This window comes from Sminthopsis crassicaudata, chromosome 2 (genome assembly GCF_048593235.1).
Source record: "Sminthopsis crassicaudata isolate SCR6 chromosome 2, ASM4859323v1, whole genome shotgun sequence".
NCBI classification, from domain to species: Eukaryota; Metazoa; Chordata; class Mammalia; order Dasyuromorphia; family Dasyuridae; genus Sminthopsis; species Sminthopsis crassicaudata.
The window spans coordinates 84,338,061-84,361,801 of record NC_133618.1 but is presented as its reverse complement, the minus strand read 5'-3'; the positions used below and the strand labels follow the sequence as shown (position 1 = coordinate 84,361,801).

At 36.1% G+C, this 23,741-nt stretch overlaps 2 protein-coding genes across 6 annotated transcripts in view; one reads left to right on the top strand and one right to left on the bottom strand.

Moving 5' to 3' along the window:
* The window catches only part of MTA3 (metastasis associated 1 family member 3), a 174,725-nt gene extending 157,106 nt beyond the window's left edge, over window positions 1–17,619 (bottom strand). For 3 of the 4 annotated variants that reach the window (XM_074286690.1, XM_074286692.1, XM_074286691.1), the window contains exons 1-3: window positions 17,340–17,619; window positions 13,696–13,763; window positions 6,806–6,899 (exon numbers count right to left, since the gene is read on the bottom strand). In XM_074286690.1, the coding sequence (XP_074142791.1) occupies window positions 6,806–6,899; window positions 13,696–13,763; window positions 17,340–17,367 (190 nt within the window). In that variant the 5' untranslated portion in view covers window positions 17,368–17,619. Of the gene's footprint in view, window positions 1–6,805; window positions 6,900–13,695; window positions 13,764–15,299; window positions 15,486–17,339 lie in introns of those variants that run through there. The other variant, XM_074286693.1, reaches the window with a different exon arrangement.
* On the top strand, window positions 16,448–17,666 carry LOC141554616 (uncharacterized). Of its 2 annotated transcripts, none has more exons than XM_074286694.1 (2): window positions 16,448–17,006; window positions 17,322–17,666. In XM_074286694.1, the coding sequence occupies exons 1-2, from the start codon at window positions 16,537–16,539 to the stop codon at window positions 17,662–17,664; spliced, it is 813 nt and encodes a 270-aa protein (XP_074142795.1). In that variant the 5' UTR covers window positions 16,448–16,536; the 3' UTR covers window positions 17,665–17,666. The 2 variants fall into 2 exon arrangements, with proteins under 2 accessions (XP_074142795.1, XP_074142796.1); XM_074286695.1 differs by having other exon boundaries at window positions 16,460–17,025.
* The last annotated feature ends 6,075 nt before the right edge of the window (window positions 17,667–23,741 follow it).

The window sequence follows — 23,741 nt, the reverse complement described above, 5'->3', positions numbered from 1 at the left end:
AAATATACTGATACAGAATAATGAATAAAGACTATTATGCATGATGAATTGAACTGAGATTAAATTCAATGATCAATCTTGATTCTAGAAAGCAGATGATAAAACATACTTGCCTCTCTTTTCTTAGAGAAAGAGAAATAAATATGGATACAAAAGGTAACAGAGCCTAAAGCTGAAAGGGACTCAAAAACCATTTAGTACAAGCCCTTCCTTTTAAAGATAAAAAAAGTGAGATCCAAGGAAATCGTTAAGAAACTAAATCAACAACCAACCACTTGGTAAATGCCAAGTACTATGCTAAGTACTAAGGACACAAAGGAAAAAACAAAGAATCACTGCCCTTAAAGAGTTTATATTCTACTGAGGGAAACAAAATCTGTAAACAACATAATTGCTGAGTATATGGAAGAAAATATTAGCAGAGATGACAGGAGCACATGGAGGCATCAGAAAAGACTCCAGAAGGATGAAAGACATGGGGAATTTCACGGTGATTAGAAGAGAGAATATTTTTTTAAAAGCTTTTTATTTTTAAAACATCTGCATGGATAATTTTTCAACATTGATCCTTGCATAGCCTTGTGTTTCAGATTTGCCCTTCCTCCCCCCAACCCCCTCTCCTAGATGGCAAGCAATTAAATATATGCCATACATGTTAAAATATATGTTAAATCCAATATGTGTACACTTTTTTTTACAATTCTCTTGTTGCACAAGAAAAATCCAATCAAAAAGGAAAGAAAATAAGTAAGAAAACAAAATTCAAGCAAATAACATCAAAAAGAGTGAGAATGTTATGTTGTGAGCCACACTCAGTTCCCATAGTCCTCTCCCTGGGTGTAGATGGCTCTCTTCATCATAAGATCATTGGAACTGGCATCAATCATCTCACTGCTGGATAGAATCATGTTCATCAGAATTGAACGTCATACAATATTGATGTTGCCATGCACAATAATCTAGTTCTGCTCATTTCACTTTGCATTACTTCATGTAAGTCTCTTCAAGCCTCTCTAAAATCATCTTCTTGATTGTTTGTTATAGAACAATAATATTCCATAACACTCATATACCATAACTTATTCAACCATTCTCCAACTGATGGGTATCCATCAGTTTCCAGGTCTTGCACATGTGGGGTCCCTTTCCCTCCTTTAAGATCTCTTTGGGATACAAACCCAGTAGAAATACTGCTGGATCAAAAAGTATGCAGGTTGATCACTTTTTGAACATAGTTCCAAAATGTTCTACAGAATGGCCAGATCTGTTCACAGTTCCACTAACAATGTATTAGTGTCCCAGTTTTCCCACATCCCCTCCAAAATTTGTCATTATCTTTTCCTGTCATCTTAGCCAATGTCAGAGATGCACAGTGGTATCTCAGAGTTGTTTTAATTTGCATTTCTCTGATCAATAGAGACTTAGAGCATCTTTTCCTATGGTTAGAAATTACTTTAATTTCTTCATCTGAAAATTATCTGTTCATTTGACCATTTGGAGAATAGCCTGAATTCTTATAAATCTGAGTCAATTCTCTATATATTTTAGAAATGAGGCCTTTATCAGAACCTTAAATGTAAAAATGTTGTCCCAATTTATTGCTAGAAGGGAGAGCATTTTAAGAATAGGTTCACAAAAATCAATGCAAAGAGCATAATAGAAGTTAGATTCAAGAAACAGCACATAGAACAATATGGCTACATCATAGAGTATGTAAAGGAAATAATATGTTAGAAGATGGAAAAAATAGATAGGAACCAGGTTGCTAAGAGCTTTAATGCCATCAGAATTCATTCTTGATTTTGATATGCTAAGAAGCCAGTGAAATTATTTAAGGAATGACATGGTCAGGCTAACATTTTAGAAATCACTTTGTCATCTAAGTGAAAGAATGCATTAGTATAAGACAAAACGTCACACAGGGAGTCCAACTAAACGGATGTTACAATAGTTCAGGTGTGAGTTTTGGGGGCTTCAACTAGAGTGGTGGCTGTATGAGAAAAGAGAAGATTCAGGTATGAGGTACTATAAAGTTGGCAACTGACTAGATTTACAGAGTGAGTGAGTGAGCAATCAAGGATGACACTGATATTACAAACATGGATGACTAGAATGATCATACTTTTGAAAGCAATGGAAGTTGGGTAGAGGGTTTGGATAAAAAGATGAATTATTTTGGATACATTAAGTTAAAATTCCTACAGAACTTCTAATTTGAAATATTCAAAAAGTAAATGATGCTGGGTGACTGGAGCTTCGCAAAAATTTGAGGTTTGATGTCTATATGAATAAAACTGTAAATCATCAGTATCAATATGAGAGCTGACGTGCTCACTAAGTGATAAAATAAAGACAGAAAAAAGATGATCTAAAACAGATCTTGGAAGGACTAATAATTAACAGCCACAAGAACAAAAAAATTATAGGGCCTATCTCTATCACTATATCGCTTGGTTTGCTTAACTGTATCTGTTATTAGAAATTTGTTCTATTAGAGGTGTGTGTGTGATGCATTGGGAAATGACCATGGTTTAAAAAAAAGTCTTTGGTAAAAAAAAAAAAAAAAAAAAAAAAAAAATTTGTTGTTAAAGAAAAAAGGTCATTGGTGACCGTTCAAAGATTGATTTCAACCAAGCACTAACAATGAATGTTGAATAGTATGAGACTGGAAAGGGTAAGTTGTGAGGAAATGAAGGCAAACAGTCGGACAACTTTGTTAATCCTGAGAAACTTAAGGGCAATAAGTTTTTAAATGCAACCAAAAAATCCGATGAGGATCAGAGATGCTTGAAGTGACTGTCAATGTTACATTAAATTAACTTATTGTCCTAGTACTCCTCTCTTAAAACCCTATTACATTCAAAATCTTATATTTTGCAGCATTTTACAAAACTGGTTTTCAATTCTCTTTCATATACATTTGACCCTTACTCTAATCCAAGAAGTAGTTAGGACAACTTGTGTTATCTGTTTTACATATGAGGAAATCAGAAACCTTGAGTAGCAATACATCATGGAAGCACTATTGGAAAGTAGTTAATCTGGAGGGGGGAAAACTGGGGATTTTGGAGAACTGCAAAAAAAAAAAAAAAAAAAAAAAAGTAAATAATGTCATATTTTTGCCAAGAAATATCTGATAATAGCTTAAGTAACAAGGAGCATTAAGACAAGAACAGCTATTGTTGGTAGAATTGTGTACTGTTGTAACTTTATTGGAAAGGGATTTGGAATTATGAAAAGAAAATGACTAAATGCCATAATCTTTGACCAAGAAATTCCACTGATGCAGACACCAAGGAAGTCAATGACAGAAGAGAAGGCCCCAAAATATATTAACATATTCATTGAAGTAAGGAATGGGATCTTCTCAGACCACAATGCAATAAAAGCTACATTCAGTAAAAAGTTAGGGGTAAATAGACCAAAAAGTAATTGGAAACTGAATAATCTCATCTTAAAGAATGACTGGGTGAAACAGCAAATTATAGAAACAATTAATAATTTCACCCAAGATAATGACAATGATGAGACATCATACCAAAATCTGTGGGATGCAGCTAAAGCAGTAATAAGGAGAAATTTTATATCTTTAGAGGCTTATTTGAAGAAAATAGAGAAAAAGAAGATTAACGAATTGGGCTTGCAACTTAAAAGGCTAGAAAAAGACCAAATTAAAAACCCCCAACCAAAAATTAAACTTGAAATACAAAAATTAAAAGGAGAAATCAATAATATTGAAAGTAAAAAAACTACTGAATTAATAAATAAAACCAAGAGGTGGTTTTATGAAAAAGCCAATAAAATAGATAAACCTTTGGTAAATCTGATCAGAAAAAAGAAAGAGGAAAATCAAATTGTTAGTCTTACAAATGAAAAGGGGGATCTTTCCACCAATGAAGAGGAAATTAGAGAAATAATAAGGAGTTACTTTGCCCAACTTTATGCCAATAAATTTGATAACTTAAGTGAAGTAAGGAATGGGAAACAAAATAAATGCCCAGCAGACAGGGAAAAATTCAACAAATGGCAATATAAGAATGTAACGAACTTTTATGTGTGATGAACATGATAAGTTAAAAAAAAAAGCATGAGAAGACTTATTTGAATAAAGGAATGAAAAGTAAAATAAATAGAACCAGGAAAATATACACAACTTCAACAATGGAAATGGAAGTAAAAACAAAACAATTGAAACTGAATTCTGTAAAATTATTTGAACTAAACCAAGCCTCAAAGAAGAGATTTTAAAAGATACTTTCCCCTCTTTCTTGGCAAAACAGGAAGAAAAAGGTGATAATATTAATCCACTCAGCCATGGTCAGAAGAATATTGTATTCCTTTCAAGAAGTCACACTTAAGGAAGGTATACATGTATATTCTTTATATGGTAAAGGTCCTTGAGTGTCCTGCCATGTGAGAATGGGCTGAAGGAAAAATCGATGTGCTTGAAGAATAGAAAACATGGGAGCAAAAAGGCAACCAAAACTGCCCTGCAGTATTTAAAGGACTTTCTCTTTGAAGACAAATAAGACTGGTTCTATCCAGTCCCAAAGGAAAGCAACTAAAAGCAATGAGTAGAAATTTCAAAGAAGGAAACTTAGGCTTAGTATAAAGAAAAATTTATTGATAATTAAAGCTATCCAAACTGGAGTGAGTTGCCTCAGGAGTTGGGGGAGAAGGTTCATTGAAGATCTCCAAAACAAAGAAAGACTAGATCATTTGTCAGGTAAATTGTAGTTGGAATTCTTTATCAAATATGGGTGGGATTAGTAAGTCACAAAAACCTTTTAAAATCTAAATTTCTATGTTTTTGAAATTTAATCATTTTAAATTTGGTTTACCTTTCCAATCTATTAAGATACCAAGGACAGATTACTAAATCATTCCATTAGAAACTTACCTTCTAGTAGACATACATTCATTATAAACCATGAATACGGAGGACTAAAGATAAAATACACTACTTACCTTTTAATGTGATGAACTCTAAACATAGTCATTAGGGAAATTTTCTTGACTAGATATATTTATTATGAACTTTTTTTTAATACTATTTGCAAGGGATACTTGATAGCAAAAAGAAAGAATGATTTCTTATAAAAATGAATGAATATACAAACATCTACATTTATATGTATATGTAGATGCCTCCCACACATACATATATACACATGCACAGACAAGACCCACAGACCTAATATGTGTATACATGCATGCACATTCCCACACATACTTATACACATGCACACATACACAGATGCATATACAACACACACATAGTTGAACTAATCAATATCTTTTAGCTCTGGTCATTGAACAACCAGTTTTAGATTCATCTAAGTCTACTAGCTTACTATTTACAAATATATTTTCTACATACAAATGTCCATGGAGTATAAAATAGTCAAAAAATGTTAGAAATGTGAAAGATTGCTAACTAGGATAACTAAGGAAAGCTGACACTGAATAAGATCACAGGAGTAATAAGAAACAGGCAAATTTAAATCCAAGTCTTCTGACTATAAGCCTGGTGCTTTTCCTCTTTTTAACAATGTTCAAAATCATAATGGATACCATAAAGCTAATAAAATTGACAGTAACAAAGGCAACATAGTATAGCAGACCAACATATAAGAGCCAGAAGACCTGAGTTGTGATTCTGACTCCAATACTTAACAATAGCTAAGTGACTAAACATAAATAAACTACTCCACAAGTAATATAATCTTTATACCACCTACCTCACTCACACAACTGTTGCAGATAAGGTTCTTTTAAAATTTTTCAATTCTATATAAGTGTAAGTTCTCATTTATCAACCTACTGGTCACAATGAAACTGTTGAAGAAATTAGTCTGTAGGACACCAAATCTTTGTACAGAATAGATCCAATATTACTCAATTTACAAAACTTCAGAGTTCTAAAGGCTAAGATCATCATAATACTATCATCCTAAACAGTCTTTCATATATTTTGTACAATTAACAGAGTTAGCGATAGGATTTTGAATACTAGAATTTTGATTCTATATAGTTTATATATTTTAAAAGAAATAGAAATAGAAAGATATATTTCAAAGTTACTGACAAAAAAATTAAAGAAATAAAAAAATGGAGAACACAAGTATGAAGAAGCACATTCCCAATGAGAATAGAAAGAATACCAGATTATTAGTATGAAATCTTGAGTCTGAATCTCAATTCTGTTACTTAAAATGTGTGCAACTAAGTAAATCAGTTACCACTCAGGGCTACAATTTTCTCACATTAAACTAAGGACTTGGGCTAGAAAGCGGATCTCTAAAATTCCTTACGATATAATAATGCTTTATGTTAAAAGTTTTGCATTTCCATGATTTTCACTTATAACTAACTGCACATTTTGACAAAGTAGTTCAAATAAAAGGAATTTTAAAATCCCTAAAATATTAGGTATCCCTCTCCTCAAAAGAAAACTTTTCCATATAAAAATCAATTTCATAATTTTAATCCAATACATTAAACTCACAAAAGTAGATAGTCATACTGTGCTAATTCTTTGTAAGGCACTTTAGGCAAAGGCTTCTATTTCTACATCATGACTAATTAATAATTAAATGATGCAACCTACAGGAAAAGTCTACTATAATCAACCACCAGGAAAACGTATTAGATCTAAATGGATAAGAAAGACAGGTAGGGAAATAAGCAACTATGGAAAATAGAATAAAGTGCAAAACACTCTCCACATGGTGTATAACTTAGAAAATAAAACTTTAAAATACAAAAAAAAAAAAAAAAAAAAAAAAAAAAAAATTTGACTTACTAGCATGCTTGTCTGCAAGCATTATAAGACTGTTGGAAATGTCTCGCCGTCTATAAAAGCATACTACTTTTGCTTCCACGTTGCCATTTGCTGTCTAAGAAAAAGAAAACAAAGTTATCTCTGCTGAATATTACATTCAAACAACTTCTAAAATAAGAGTTCTCATGTTATAACATTAATTTATGAGTTTTCTTATATAATCTATTCAAAACTTCTATGGATTAAATAAGTCTAAGAAAATTCATATTTAAAAGGAATAATCAACATTGCCCAGTTTCAAGAATAGAATGTACATTCTAAAATAACATGTTGCCATAGATAAGTTGATATGACTTGACTAATTTAAATGCTAAAATCTATTAACTAGTCTGATTATATACAAGAAATTAATTAAAAATTTTTAAACTAATTTTTGATATTTTCTCTCCCAATCTATTCAAAGGAAACATGCCAACCTACAGGTCAACAGTCTTTCCTCCATTCTAATTTGATTCCAATGCTCTATTGGTACACGGGAACAAAATGACTTCATGATAACTACTAAGGTAAGAGATTCCACAAATCTATGATAGTCACTATTCTTAGTAGAATTTAGTTTACTTTCATGAGTTACAAACATATCAACATTTTTTTACTCCTTGACTACAGAATACAATATAATCAATATTCAGTTATGGTATTATTTACTGCAGCTGGTGCTCCCCAACTTACTCTCAACTCTATTAATTCTGAAAGCTTTCAAGAAAGTCTATCATTCACTATGAAGATTCATAAAAAAAAAAAAAGAATACCTAGATACAATAGAATGTTATAACTTCTATCTTCACACAAATTTTCCAAATATCTCTGAAAACTTGGAAAGACAACTAAATATAAATTAAAAGAGTTAAGGAGACTAAAAACACAGCATTAAAATTGTCAAATTTATGTAGTTCAACAGCAATATTTTAAAATGAGAAATGTTGTAGAAATATTGCTCCACAAAACTGTAATCATTTAAATCCTAGTCAAAATATCATATCTCAGAATGGTAGGATCAAAACATACTTCAAAATCACCAATTCAGCAATCTTGTGAATGAAAAAGTCAAGCAAATGCAAATGATCCATCAAAAGCCTTAACTACAAGCTAATTATTTTTGTCAAAGGAAAAACTAATGAAAATTCAAGGAGCATATATCACTATAGATTTGGAATCTGAAGACCTGGGCTTAATTTGCCTTACCTATTGACAACCCAATGTCAGTATTTCTGGGTGTTGACTTCCTCATCCTCATCTATAAAATGAGAAACTAGGCTCTATAACTTTTATGGTTACATTCTGCTTAAAATTGTATGATCTTGAGTGGAAAATATGATGACTCAACACTTTGGGTTTTTTGCACTGAATTTATCTTAAGTACTAGTAAGCACTATAAAGTTAATTTAGTTACTATGCCTGGCACATCTTAATAAATGCTTAGTGGTTAAGTAAAATGTGCTTATTCTAACATGGGGAGACACCTTTCAATTCCAACTAATTTCTTCTTTCATTTTCTTTTGATGGTTAATCAACCAAACCCCAGAGTTACTGGTAGCCACTTAGAGATATATAACTTAGAAAGGGGTGCTTTAGTCCTCCCACCTTTTCTCCACCAAGGCCTCTGGGCTCCTTGCAGCCTCAAATTGAGCTAAACATTTCAGAAAAATAAAGGTCTGGTAAAGTTTTTATGTCTCCATTCTTATCTTCACAATCCATTAGGGAAAAAGAAAGAATGAAAAAAAAAAAATATGGTCAAGTTTTTCTGTCCCACTTCTTCCCAATCCATGAGAAAAAAATAATGTCTAACTCCTCCAACAATGTTTCATTTTTCAAAGCTTTCCCTTCATTACTTAATATTCGTTGTTGTTATTGTTGTTGTTAACTCTTAATTTTTTAATTTGTGAATTGCCCAGCTTTAGAGAACTGTCCAAAATCATGTTGCTTGAGTCAGTAGAATATCACTGGGGAAGATAAGATGATAATTTTATCCTGACCTTCTCCATCTACAGACTGATCTTGAATTTACCTAGAGTCACAGAAATGGTAAACCTAAAGAGACCAAAATCTCCAAAGGATAATCTTAGAAGCAATCTCTAACCTGCTTCAGAAAAGCAATAATTACTATGAGTCTCAACATCCCAGGTCTACTCGGGCATAGATTGGACAATGCTCAACAACTTGAATCTAGGCTTATATGATAAAGGCTGGTCAATAATTCAATTAGCATCTTGATAAAAGAGTCTTAACCTTTTTTTGTATCATGGACCCCCCCCTTTGATAGTGTGATGAAGTCTATGGACATTTTAAAAAATATAAAATAAAATATAAAGGATTACAAAGGAAACTAATTATAATGAAATAGTTATTTAAAAACAAACAAACAAAAACAAAACACCACATTTTTTAAAGTTCACAGATCCCAGGTCAAAATGGTTTGAGGCATGAGCAACATCCCTTAATCCAGCACTTACCCAGTAACATTGAGCTAATCAGCACAAAACTCCATTAGTTATTTTCTCCTTTTCAAAATAACATTATAAGATGCTAGCAATATACAAGTTTTGAACTATGTATTCTTATAATGTTACATATGTATCTTTTAATCTACTATGCAGAAATAAAAATGCAGTTAGAAATCTATGGTCCACATAAGCAATCCATGATTTCTTTAACATACTTTCCTTTCTTAAAATATCTATAATTTTGTTGCATGGATAACACCAAAGCAGACACAATTTCTCCTTAATTTAAATTTCCAGAGTTAGCTGTTGAGGAGTTGAGAAAACATATTTCTAAATCTTTTTTTCAGAAAAAGGGAGTCTCCTGACACAGTTATGCCAAATTATCAGATTCCACTGATATACTTATTGACTTTGATGTTTTTTTCTCTTCTTTTTAAAATCTTTATTAAGAGAAATGGCTGTCTATTTTGGGAGAGGAAAGGGAATGAATAGAGGGCTGGGGCTACATTAAATTCATAAACGAAAAGAGATATTTAAAAAAAAACACAAAAGATCAATAGGTTTATCAATTTAGGTCTCCTAGGAGGCTATGACCAAAACACTCTTCACTCTGAAGTCCAACTTCATAAACTTTTCTGAGATTAACTCAGATTATCCATGGGCAACATACATAATGTCCACCAAATGGGTCCATGCTAGATGGTTTGTCCAGTTCGGCAGAACACACCAGGCCAGATCAAACTTTGAAGGTCCAAGCCTCCCCACACCCTCACCCCACGGTCACACTAATGCACTACTGGTAAAATTGTGAAATGTTCCAACCATTCAGGAGAACAATTTAGAAGTTTTCACAAATGTAATACAAGTGATGATCAGTTGTGACAGACTTGGCTCTTTTTAATAAAAGATTCAAGGTAATTCCAATAGACTTGTGATGGAAAATGGTCATTGACATTCAGAGAGACAACTATGGAGACTAAATGTAGATGGAAGCATCATATTTTCACTTTTTTTCTGCTCTGTTTTTGTCTGATTTTTTCTTTCTCGTGGTTTTTCCCCATTTTGACCTGATTTTATTTTTTTTTTTGCACAACATGATAAATATGGAAATATGTTTAAAAGAATTGCACATATTTAATCTATATCAAATTGCCTGCTGTCTTGGAAAGGGGAAAGGTAGGAAGGAAGGAGACCAATTTGGAACACGTCTTACAAAAATGAAAGCTGAAAACTATCTTTACCTGTATTTGGAAAAATAAAATACTATTGAAATTTTTTTTTAAAGATACAATGTCCTCTCTACTCCACAATAAAGCAAAAACATAATATTCTGATGGAAGTTTATAAACCCTATAGTAGAAATACTTCTTAGCTCACTTCAAACAATTATTTATCTTTTCAAGATATATTCATCAGTACAAGGGATAATATTATAAAAACAAAAAAAAAAAAGATATATTCATCAGGGATTGAGTTAAGCATAAAAAGGTTTCATTTTATATACACCTAAATTATATGACAACTGTATGCAATTATTATATTCAAATTAAACAAGCTTATACTTTCACAAGCTTATAATTCTAACTACATAATGTTAAAGAAACAATAATATCATTAATAATAATAATTTACTTTATATATGGCTTTACACATACAAAATGCTGTGTATGTATGTATAAATGTATTGTGGATATAGTCACAGATAGAGATACAAGCATTCTCAGAGTCATGTCATAAGATAGGTACTGTAGTATTGTTCTCATTTTTACAGATGAGGAACCTAATGATGAAGAAGGTTCAACTTAAAGTCTCATAAACATATTAAACTAAACATATCCAAAACTGAATTCATTTTCTTTTCCTCAAAGCTCTCCCTTTGTACTAACTTTTTTATTATTTTTGAGGGTATCATTATCTTTCCAATTACAAGGCTCACAACTTGGTATCACTTTTCAATCATTACTTTCTCACTTTCTCATACACACACCACTCCCACAATATCCAATTTGTTGCCAAGTTCTATCAGCAGGTTTTATTTTTAATATTTCATATTTTATACCCACTTTTCTTCTCTGACACTGTCACTATCTCTGAAAAAAAAAAATGGCCCTTGTCATGCCATACCTGGACTACTGTATTAACCTGCTGATTCATCTCCCTGCCTCAGTTCCTTTTATTATAATCAATCTTTCACTCAGTTATCAAAGTGATCTTCCTAAGTACAAATATGGCCATTACATGTACACACAAAAAAACACACACACAACTCTTCATTCAATAAATTCCAGTGTTTGCCAACTCCAGGACCAAATATAAAACCTAATGTTTGCCTTTTAAAACACCTAGTGGCCCCTTTTCTACATTTCTAATTTTATTTCATTTTACTGTTTCATATATTCTATCATTCAGTGATACCAGCCTTTCTTACTCTTCTTGAAGAACACCTTTAGACTCCTTGCATTTTTACTGGTTGTACCCCTTACCTAACACATTCTCCCTCTTCATTTCCAATTCCTGGCTTGCCCAGTATTCTACAATTCCATCTTCTATAATAACTCATTCCTGTCCTACTCACCTCCCAATTATAGTAATACCTTCCTTATAAAATTATTTTCCAGTTATCCCATCTAAACCTTATTTGTACATAGTTTCCAAATTGTCTCCCCCACAAAATTTTAAGTTCCTCTAAGGGAGGTACATATTTACCTCTCCTTGTATTCCCAGCAGAGTGTACAGTACTTAGCACATTGTAAGCACCTAATAAATGCTTGATAATTTGATGCAATAAAATTTGATTATATTTTAAAAAGTATCAAAAAAGAATTAAAAGTTACAACTCAATAAGAGTGACCTCTTAAATATATAGATAGTACCCATACATGTTCATAATCTGCTTTTATATGAGTAATTTCCTAGAAGTTTATAAGAATCCAAAATACATTGGAAGCTAGCATGAGATGATGGATAGAGTGCTGGAATTAGAATCAAAGACCTACCTTCAAATTCTGCTTCTGACAGCCACTGGCCATATAATAAGTCATATAATGAGAATGAAAGTGTTGGGAAGGGCTTTGGTGGCTATCTAGATTCACCCTCTGCCTATGAACCTCCAAAGAGCTACATAATTCAATAAATATCTTTCAACTAAGTCCATTCTACAACTGAACAGCTCTCATTGCTATTTCTGACATCAAATGTAAATTTGTCTCTTTGGCTTCCACCTATTATTGCTCCTGATTTTTCTTTCTAAGACCAAAAAGAACAAACCTAATACATCTTCACCACAATAGCTCTCTTACCTTTGAACACAGCTTCCATGCCTTATGTTTTCTCTTCCTCATGCTAAACACTTCTAGTTTCTTCAACAGTTCCTCATATGACAAACTCTAGGCCTTTTTTCAACCTAGCTACATTCTTCAGGATACTTACTAACTTATTAACTAACTAACTTTTTAAACTGTGGTTCCTAGATCTGAACACATCACTCTAAATCAAGGCTTCTTAAACCTTTTCTACTTGCAACCCTCTTTTTGCCCAAGCAATTTTTATGAAATCCTGAGTAATTAGGTATATAAAGTAGATATACAAATCAAACACTAATAATAAATCATAATTTTGTGGCCCCCACATTCAGTTATACAACCCCATATGTAGTTGTATTTAAGAAGCTTTGCTCTACATGAAGTCTATCAAATATAGGGTCAACCACAAACACCTGCTTCCTGGAAGTTTTGCCTCCCTTAATGTAGCTTCACATTGCATTAACTTTTTTTGGCTGTAACAACTTCACACTGTTAAGTCACATGATGAATGGCTCCCTTCCCCCAAAATATCTTTCCATGCCCACCCCATCTTGTACTTCTGAAACTGATGTTTTGTACCCAAGTATAAGAACTGACATCTATTCCCAATAGATTTTATTTTACTTGATGCAGTTTAATGGGATAGCCTTCCAAGATTTTTAAAAATTCTGGCTCATCCAATGTGACCACTATATCTTCTAGCTTTGTGCCATCTACAAATTTTATGGGCATGAAATCTATGACTTTATCCAAGTCACAATCTCTGAACACTTTAGTTTTCTCACCTTTAAAAAGGAGAATATTTGTAGTATCATCACAACTACATTGAAGATGAAATCAGATAATGTTAAAAAGCACTCTGCAAACTTCATGGCACTTTACAAATATCAAACATGCTGTATTTAACAGCAATGGTTATTTCAAAAGGAATAACAAGCAAGGAAACAATTCAGGACTCTAAACCATAATGTATTACAATCTGACATCATTCAAAAAGGTAAGGATCTAGAATTTAAATACAAAGTGCTAAAACCTCTCATGCTTTTCACCTAAGACTATGTAAAAATTCCAGTGTATCAAATCAAAGGAAAAAATTAGTATGTACCTTATTAAGTTCTTCTATCCTCCTGATTAGATATGGATTACTTGAGGAATTCTCAAAGTAGACATAATCTGCAAAGAAAGGTAAAATCTTCAAAATTAGTATGTAAAAAATATTTTGTCAGTGATCTAATTCCAAAGCTCTCATCTCACTTCATTCACTGTGTAAAAGCAAGATTAACTAAGACATACACTATATATATCACATATATCACCACAGGCAATGAATTTTATTTATATCTTTTATTTCAATTAACATGGTTAACTGGGATCATAGATTTGCTAGGTAGAATGTTAAACACTGGAGAAAGGTAACAGTTCCTGTTCTCAAAGAATTCATCATCTAACAAGAAAAAAAATGTGAAATTATAAAATATATACAAAATAAACTGGGGAGAATCTCAAGTGGAAGGAGAGAACAAATTGGAGGAAGAGCAAAGAAACCACTGTGCCTGGAGGAAGAGTACATGAAGGGGGAGTAGAAGTGGGAAGGGGAAGTAATCAAGAAAGTTGTAAGAACACCTGTCAGATTAGCTAAGATGACAGGAACAAATAATGATGAATGTTGGAGGGGATGTGGGAAAACTGGGACACTAATACATTGTTGGTGGAGTTGTGAAAGAATCCAGCCATTCTGGAGAGCAATTTGGAACTATGCCCAAAAAGTTATCAAAATGTGCATACCCTTTGACCCTTTGCTACTACTGGGCTTATATCCCAAGGAAATACTAAAGAAGGGAAAGGGACCTGTATGTGCCAAAATGTTTGTGGCAGCCCTTTTTGTAGTGGCTAGAAACTGGAAGATGAATGGATGTCCATCAATTGGAGAAAGGTTGGGTAAATTATGGTATATGAAGGTTATGGAATATTATTGCTCTGTAAGAAATGACCAGCAGGAGGAATACAGAGAAGTTTGGAGAGACTTACATGAACTGATGCTGAGTGAAATGAGCAGAACCAGAAGATCACTATACACTTCAACAACAATGCTGTATGAAAATATATTCTGATGGAAGTGGATATCTTCAACATAAAGAAGATCCAACTCACTTCCAGTTGATCAATGATGGACAGAAACAACTACACCCAGAGAAGGAACACTGGGAAGTGAATGTAAATTGTTAGCACTACTGTCCATCTACCCAGGTTACTTATACCTTTGGAAGCTAATACTTAATGTGCAACAAGAAAATGGTATTTACACACATATATTGTATCTAGGTTATATTGTAACACATGTAAAATGTATGGGATTGCCTGTCATCTAGGGGAGGGAGGGGAAAATCTGGAAAAATGAATACAAAGGATGTTATTAAAAAATTACTCATGCATATATACTGTCAAAAAAATTTTATAATTATAAAATAAAAAAAAAAATAAAAAAAGAGAAAGTTGTAAGAAGCCTGGGAAAATAACAAAGGGCCAGATTATGAAGGGTTTTAAAAGCCAAACATAGGATTTTATATTTGATCTTAGAAGCAATAAAAAGCTACTGGAGATGACTGAATGAGGAATAATTTGGTCAGACTTGTACTTGAGGAAGATTATTTTGACAGCTAGGTGGAAAATGACCTGGAACATGGAGAGACTTGAGGCAGAAAAACCTACCAGCAGACTATTGCAATAGTCCAGGCTCCAAATGAAGAGGGCCTACAGCAGTGTAATGTCCATGAGAACAGGTAAGAATTGGCAATTGACTGGATATGAGGTGGTGAAAGAAACAGTGAGGAGTTAGTTATATACCTGTATTGTGAACCTATGTAACTAGACCTAGAAGGGACCTCAAGAGATCATGGTTTATCACACTCTCAACTTACTGATGAAGAAACTGAGGCACAGATTACCTACCCAAAGTTACACTAGGAGCAATAACTTTTGAAAATAAATCCTACAAAAAGCTCTCAGTTTTAAGAAAGAATTTGACTCACATCAAGTCATTTGATTCTATGTTACACAGGTGCTTCTATTTATTCAGCAATTTACAGTGGCTTGCCCAGAATCACAGAGCTAAATTTAGTGTGCAGGGGCAATTCTAATCCGAATCCAATTCCTGAACTCTAGTCACTAAATCAACAGAATTAAGTTTAGAACTCAGTTCTTCAGACTTCAAAACAATGCTCTTTGCATTGCCCCAGGCTAACTAAATAAGATTAGCTATAACTATTTAACCTTACTGAATAAATAGCACTCAATAGTCTCTCTAATAGCCAATGCTAAATCTATGATCCTATGTAGGGAATATGAAGACAGTAGGAACAATCATTTTCTCCTCTCAGTCATTCTGCTTTTGACTATAATACAAATGTCTTCATTTTCCTCATACAAGAACTACCTGGTAATTTAAAGATTTCTAAGTCTAACTGACATTTCAATGGCTAACTAACTTTTCAAAAATAGATTAACAATGAGGAGGGCTTAGTATAGCAAATGCTTGTGGACTTGAGAGTCACAATAACCTGAAAAAATGAAAATATTTACGTGTTTTACAAAGTCATACCAGGCAGAACTTTTAACATGGGCAAAGCTCGCTGGAAGGGGCATCAAATTCTTTTGATCATTTCACTCCCTTTGGGCCCATTTAATTTAACATCATGGGTGGATATCAGAGCAAGCGTTCAACAAAAAAGGAAAAAAAAATCTTTAGTATGACTTGTTGTCTCCATCTAATAGGCTCACTGGAAACTTCCCACTGTGTGTTTTATTTGAGAGGCTGGATACCCATTGTTATTGTCTCTCGGTGTCTGTTTCCCAGTCTATCTTTTTCCAGCAAAGTGGCCTCATTTAGCCAATATCAGTACAATTCCTCCCACTACTAGCCATGAGCTGAGCTAATGAGAAGAGAAGCATGAGCAAGCCTCTCAGACGCAAGCACTGCACTCATCTCAATTATTATTTTGTCAGGAAGGGGACAGGAGGGAGTGAGGAGGGAGAAAGTTTGTGTTACACGTTATTGCTCTCTTTTTCGACGAGGCAGGCGCAAACTCAAGCCGCTGCTACTCCCCATCAGTGGACGACCTCCTGGGGGAGCTGGGGCCCGGACTGGGCTGGGCTGGGCAGGGCAGAGCAGGGCCCCTGGGCGGGGAGGGCGGACAACTCGAGCTCTGCCCCTGCAGACAGGCCTGCCCGGCTCTCCCTCCGCCCGCCTGGCCGCCTCCTCCTGGGGCGGGCCGCCCCCACGCTCCCCCGCCAGGGGACGGATGGCCTGGCTCCGAACTCACTGGGCCCCACTGCCCTGCACCCACATTGCAGGGGGAAGAGGAGGAGATGCTCGACCGCCCTCACCACCAGGGGCTCCTACCCCAGGAGAATGGAAGGGTGATCTGCTCGTGATCTTGTAGGGAGAGAGGGGCCCACGCAGGCCCGGGGGGAGGGGGGAGGCCCTGGCAGGCCCGTGGGCTAGGGGATACGCGGGGAGAGAGGAGGTACCAGGGGGGAGAGACAGGGAGGGGGCGGCTACTAACAAGGTTGGGGGAGGGGGCATGCGGGGGCGGCCCTGTTTCTCGTGGGGAAGGGGTACGGAGGGGGGGCGGCCCTTGCAGGCCCAGGGGGAGGGAGGGGGGTTTCTCCCTCCCCCTCCCCCACTCTCTTCAGTAGCTAGGGTTCCAGCTCTCCCGCCCCCTCTTCCCCCAGGCCGGGGTTCCATCCTACCTCCGACCCGGTACATGTTGGCCGCCATGTCCGCCCGCCCGCCCGCCGAGCCCGAGCCCGAGCCGGAGCCGGAGCTGGAGCCGGAGCCGGAGCTAGAGCTGGAGCTGGAGCCGGAGCCCGAGCTGAGCCCCGCCCGCCGCCGCGGCCGCTTCTGCCTCAGACGCCTCCGCCTTCGCAGCTTGCTGCTGCTGTTAATGCTGCTGCTGCTGTTTATACTGCTGCTGCTGCTGTTGCTGCTGCCGCTGCTGCCGTTGCTGCCGCTGCCGCCGCCGCCTCCTCGGCCGCCTCAACCGAGGGGAGGGGGAAGGGTAGTGGAGCGGGGTGAGAGAGGAGGTAGAGGAGGGGGAGGGGAAGGAAAGGGAGGTGGGGGAAACGGCCCGCCCCCCGGGCCCTTGACGGGTTAATAGGGCCCTGCCCTCGAAGGGGCGGGCGTGGGTGACTGGCGGGAGATCGCGGAGAGAATCTTGTGGGGACCCTGGAGAGAGAACTAGGGGTCTGTCTATTTCAGAGTGTTAGACCATTAGGGAATTTAGGATGATCTCAGCCCCTACGACGTCCTCCCTTTTCCCCTCACTCCCACCCCTTACACACCTGTATGCACAGTTGTACTCTTACCCAATCAACCCCTTTAGGTTCTAGCTCAGTAGCTACCTTGGGAGCTCGTGCGTGTGTGTGTGCGCTGTAGTTTAGGTGCACATAAGCCAAATGTAGAAGTATTCTAAGTTGTGTTTCCTCAACTGCATGTGTGGGTATGAGTTTACGTGGTTAGTCAGGCAAGGTGAGAGAGTCCGGTACTCCTATTTATCTTCGAAGTGGGAGGGAGCCCTATAAGGACCTTGGTTGGGAGCCTGAAGGTTGGGGGTAAACTGACTACAGCGATGTGTAGTTCCAGGACTGCCCCTGGGAAAAGAACTTCCTCCAAGGCTGCAGACAAAGGGTCCCATAAAGGCAAGCATAGGTTCAGAATGTGCAAGGGGGGGGGGGGAGGGCGGGGGCGGGGAAGAACCCTAGGAGGGTAGAATAAGGAATGATGCTTTTCTCTTTGCTATTATGTTTGGAGATTTCAGCTAGCCTTCCTTTTAAACTACAAGGCTTGTCCTGCAGGTTGAAGGAATCTTGTACTGTACTTCCCCTTGAACTAGGAACTTTAGGGTACAAGGGAGGAAGGAATGGAGGAGGAGCTAAGTAAGTGGCTTGGTCCCTAAGTAACAGCATCATTATGTAGGTCCAGTTCTTGTCCTTTTGTCTCTTGCAAATTTTCTGCCTTCGGAGCTGCAGCGGGACCAATGAAGGTAAATATGGCTGCAAAGAAGTAGGAATCCAGAATTAAAGCGGTGGGGGGCAACCAACAAGATAGGAGGGCTACTTTTCCATCATCAGTTTTAGGAAAACTTAGCTATCTTTCCTGCCAGCCCCAGTAAGAACCACATAACAACTAAGTTGGTAGTGATGGACAGTAACAAGGTATTTGCAGCTAAGCTTTCCACTGGGTTGTTATTTTTCCCAATTTGGTCCTTTAAATAAACCACTTGGTTTTGGTATTCTTCATATCTTGACAAAAACAAGAAACCAAATAAAGTCTGAAGCTAGCTAGACATCCCCAAATGAACTCAAGCAACCTTATTTAGTGAAACTAAACTGTTCCCAAGCTAACTGGAAGGTTCCAAACTGTTCCCAAACATTGTTGTTTAATAAACATGAAGATGCCCCCATGCTGTTGTTCCTTCTTTGGAGTTTCTGACTGAGAAACAGCCGTCTTTCACTAGTTCCAAGCTCCAGTTCCTGTAGATATTTTCAATCTCCAAAAGAGAAAGGCTATTCTTTTAGTTTTCGAACAGATTGTTAATTTAATACAATAAATGTAAAAATTTTCTGATGAATTCAATATTTTATGTGTAGCCACACTAAAGAGCTCAAGCAAATAAGAAATCCACCTTTGTGAAGACTGCATAAACAAGGGTTTTGTGAGTCTTTAATTCAAAAATTTTCCCTCTTCTATAGGAAGAAAAATAACATCAGTGACATGATCATCATTGAGCTTAAAACTATCACAGTTGTTATAGTAAACTTTTATCAAAATATTCTCTGTGGTAGGGAACCTCTAGCTGTCTATTTCAAAGAGGAGCCAGGAAAAGCTGCTTTATTTGGCATCACAGAACCCACAAAACCATAAACAGGACATAGCATACCATCACCATCACTTTGTATCATCTTCTGAATCAAGGCCTAGCAGATAATGATGCAAAGGGAAATAACTCCTAAGACTCAGTTAAGAGGTCTTTTCTCCAGAGTTCAGCAAATAAGGAGAGAGGACCTCTCCTTTTAGGTCTCTTTTCCTCCACCTGACAACCTACAGCAAAAGCACATAGCAATGATAAATTATTCTTGTATAGACCTCAGATGGTGTTTAAGACACTATTCCTGAACTCCAACCTAGGAGGAATGGTTGTGAATTCTGTAAGCAATATAATCCTGGCATCTATACTACTAACTGGGAAAGGTAAATTTTCAGGGAAACTTTGCAAGTTAACTCCAGGACAATTTCAAATTTATTTCTGATTATAAATATTCAGACACCAGGGTCCTAGAGAAGGAAGATTTCTTCAACAGTTCTTCTTGGAAAGAAAGAGAATCACCTTTAAGTATGTACCTAATCTAGTCTAACTGCTCTTCCCCATCTTATTTTTCCTTGATACTATTTTTACTTCTTTATATACCACATTAGAGACAATAATATTAGAATCCAAATATAGTGAATTCACTGTCTTTCAGTGAAAAAATAGGTTGTTGAAGAAAAAAAATCTCTAGCTTTTCCATTTTTCATATTGTCCTCCCAAGTTTTTATTCCTTAATTCTTAATTCTCAAAGGATTATCTGGATTTTGGGGATCTCTTGACAAGTTTTCAATAATTTTTTCACTCTATCACTTTTCCTATTTTATGAGATGAGGTGATAATACTTATAATCTTCCACTATCCTTCCCTTTGAAATTTTACCAAAACAAACAAACAAAAATTTAAACTGCCATTGCTTTTGGCTGTCATATATTTCTGCTTGGCAAGAAGATCATTGTTCTACATACTGAGAAATTTTCTGGTAGTTTTTGGCTTCCTCATTGTAGCAAGTGATTTACACTAGTTAAATTTGATGGTTGTTGAATTGAATTGAATTGAATTCTATGAAATCAAGCTATATTGCTTTTCTTAATTCTAGAAGAAAAGAATGAAAACTGGTAAGAATTATTACCTCTTTTGGTAATAGTGATAGAACACGCATTTAGGAAACAGAGATTGTCTATGTTGATGTCTTTTTTTTATTTAAATATTAATATAATTATAATTTGTTCACAGCAGCAATTCACTATTTAAAACTCTGAGTTGTCTCAATTGCATGTCATGCCTTCTTATTTTTACTCTTTTAATTTTATATTGATTTTGATGCTGGTTCTAACAAGTCCATCGTCAAACTATACCACTGATTGGAAAATTACCAGTTGTTTCCTATTACAATTTAGTCCATTTCAGGTTTAGCTGTATTATTTGGTGCTTAGTATGTTTCAAACTTCCCAACTGTCCTGTTGAAGAAAATATTCATGATATGTAGATGGAAAGCTTCAAAGTAATCTCCAAGCTTTGACCTCTTTTGTTTCATATAGTTTATATAGTTTCATATAGTTCAATCCTATTTTCCAATATATTTTTGCCAGCATCCCTTAAACCCACCTATGCATTACAATCACCAAGTATTAAAGATAAAAATCTACACCAAAAAATGAAATACTCATGAAATTTCAGGTCCACTAAAGTATCTTAGAAGTATTATTATAGATTAGATAAAGGAAAGATCTGGAGCTTGGAATACTGCCTTGGATAGCAAGCAGGGAAATAGGACTAAGTACTGTGTGTCTGGGGGAGGATTGGGACTGAACAAGAGTGGGAATTTGGGAACGGGTAGAGTTGCAAAGTCAGTCTGACCAAATCCAACTATCTTTTCTGAGTTCTCATTCTTTCTGACTTCTCAGCCTCATTTGACATTTAACACTGTTGAACACTCCCTCCTCCTCAACACTGTCTCCTCCCTAGAGGAGCCTCCCTGGGCTTTCATGTCACTTTTCCAGTTCATCTACCTACCTCCCCAATCTTTCTCAGTTTCCTTTGCGAGATTATACATGATCTAGGTCCTTACCCCTGTGTGTGGGTGTATCCAAGGATTGAATCCTCTCTGTATTTTAGCTGTCTTGGTGATTTCATCAACTCCCATGGTTTCAAACATCATCCCCTTGTAGATGTCTCCCAGATCTATGAATTCACCCCTAACCTCTTCATTAAATTAGAGTCCCACTTAACTATTGGACACTGACAACTCCCATTTCCCCCAGGTATCTCCAACTCAGATGTCACAAAAAAGAAGTAATTCTCTTTCCCCCCAAATTCTTCCTTCTTTCTAATTTCCCTATTTCTTTTGAAGCACCATCATCTTTCCCATCCATGTTTGCAACCTCAACTTTATACTCAACAGTTTTCCTCAGTCACAAGCTCAAGTATTTATTCAGACAAACTGTAATGAAAGGAACAATTCCTACTTTAATGGAGCTTATATCCTAACATGAAAGATAATGTGTAGATTAATAATAATTATAGCTAGCATTTATATAGTACTCTAAGGTTGCAAAACACTTTAAAAATATTTATCTCATTTGAGCCTCACCACATCCCTGAGACATAAGAGCTATCATTCCTCCCATTTTACAGATGAAGAAATTAGAAGTGGTCCTCAAACTTTTTAAATAGGGGGCCAGTTCACTATCCCTCAGACTGTTGGAGGCTGGACTATAGTAAAAACAAAAGCTCACATTCTGTCTCCACCCCTCAGCCCATTTGCCATAACTGAGCAGATGGCATCTGGCCTTCAGGCTGTAGATTGAGAACCCCTGAATTAAGGCATACTAAGGTAAATTGACTTGCCCAGGGTCATACAGCTAACGAGTATCTGGGCCAATTTTGAACTCAAGTGTTTCTGACTTCAGATCCATCACTTTTTCTACTTCATTACCTAGCGACCTACATTTGTAAGTATATTCAGAATATGAAGAGAATATATGCAAATGCATATCAAGTGTGAATGGACAGAAACAAGGCCCATTTAGCTGGATAGCAGAGGGCAGAAAGAGCCACATACAATGTGGCTAAAAATTTAAGTCAAGGTAAGGTTATGAATGGATTTAAAAGCTAAACAGAAGCTTTTATATTTTATTCTAGACACAATAGGGAGCCACTGGAGTTGATTGAGTAGGGGAGGGAAATGGTAAGAAAAAATTATTTTGGCAACAATGTGGAGGATAGAATGGAATGAGGAGACACAAAGCAGGAAAGCAAATTATGAGTCTGTTACAATTATCTAGAAGAGAGGTGACGAAGGCTTCATAACTAAGGTAGTTATTATGTGAATTGAGAGAAGTGAAAAATTGTGTAGTAGTAGAAATTTGGCAATTGACTAAATATATTTGGTTAAAAAGTGAAGAGTTGATGATATCAAGTTTAGAAATCTGGGAGAATGGAAAAATGGTGGCATCCTTGAGAGATAAAGAGCAGGTTAGTAGAGAGACAAGTTTGGAGTAAAAGATAAGTTCTCTTTTACACATGTTTCATTTAAATTGTCTCCAGAACATCTAGTTTGAAATATCCAATAGGCAATTAGTGATGCGAGATCAAAGCTTAAAGGAGAAACTGGGGTTGGATATATAGATTGGGGAGCCATTGGCAGAGAGATGGTAATTAAACCCATGGGAACGGAAGAGAGAAAGTACAGAGACTATCTGGCTGTAGAATAGAGCCTGGGGAACATAGACAGGCTGGTGGAATGATACAAATGACAAGTGGGAAGAGAACCAGGAGAGAATGGTGTTCCAAAATCCCCCAAAAGAAAGAATGTCCAACTGGAAAGTGTGGGAACAGTCAAATGCAACATATGGATGAGGATGAAGAAATCCTGAAAAAAGACCATAAAATTCAGCAATTAAGAAACCACTGGTCACTCTGGAAAAAGAAGCTGCATTCCAGTCTGGAAGTCAATCTGCAAAGAGTTGGGAAATGAGTGAGAAAGCAAAAGAAGAAGAGGTAATTTTACTTGTAGTTTAGCTGTAAAAGGGAAGAGTGATATAAGATGACAACTTAAGGGTCTGTTGAAGATTTGTTTGTTTTTAAATTAGGGAAAATGTATATGTGTTGGCAGGTGATAGGCAGGAAAATAAAAGATAGAGACTGAATATTAGTTGCCAAGTCTGTTGATTCTTTCTCCATAAGATTTCTTACATTTATCCCTTTCTCTCAGTTTACATGGCTACTATCACTAGCCTTATTTATGTCTTTATCAACTCTTGCAATATCCTCCTAATTAGCCTAC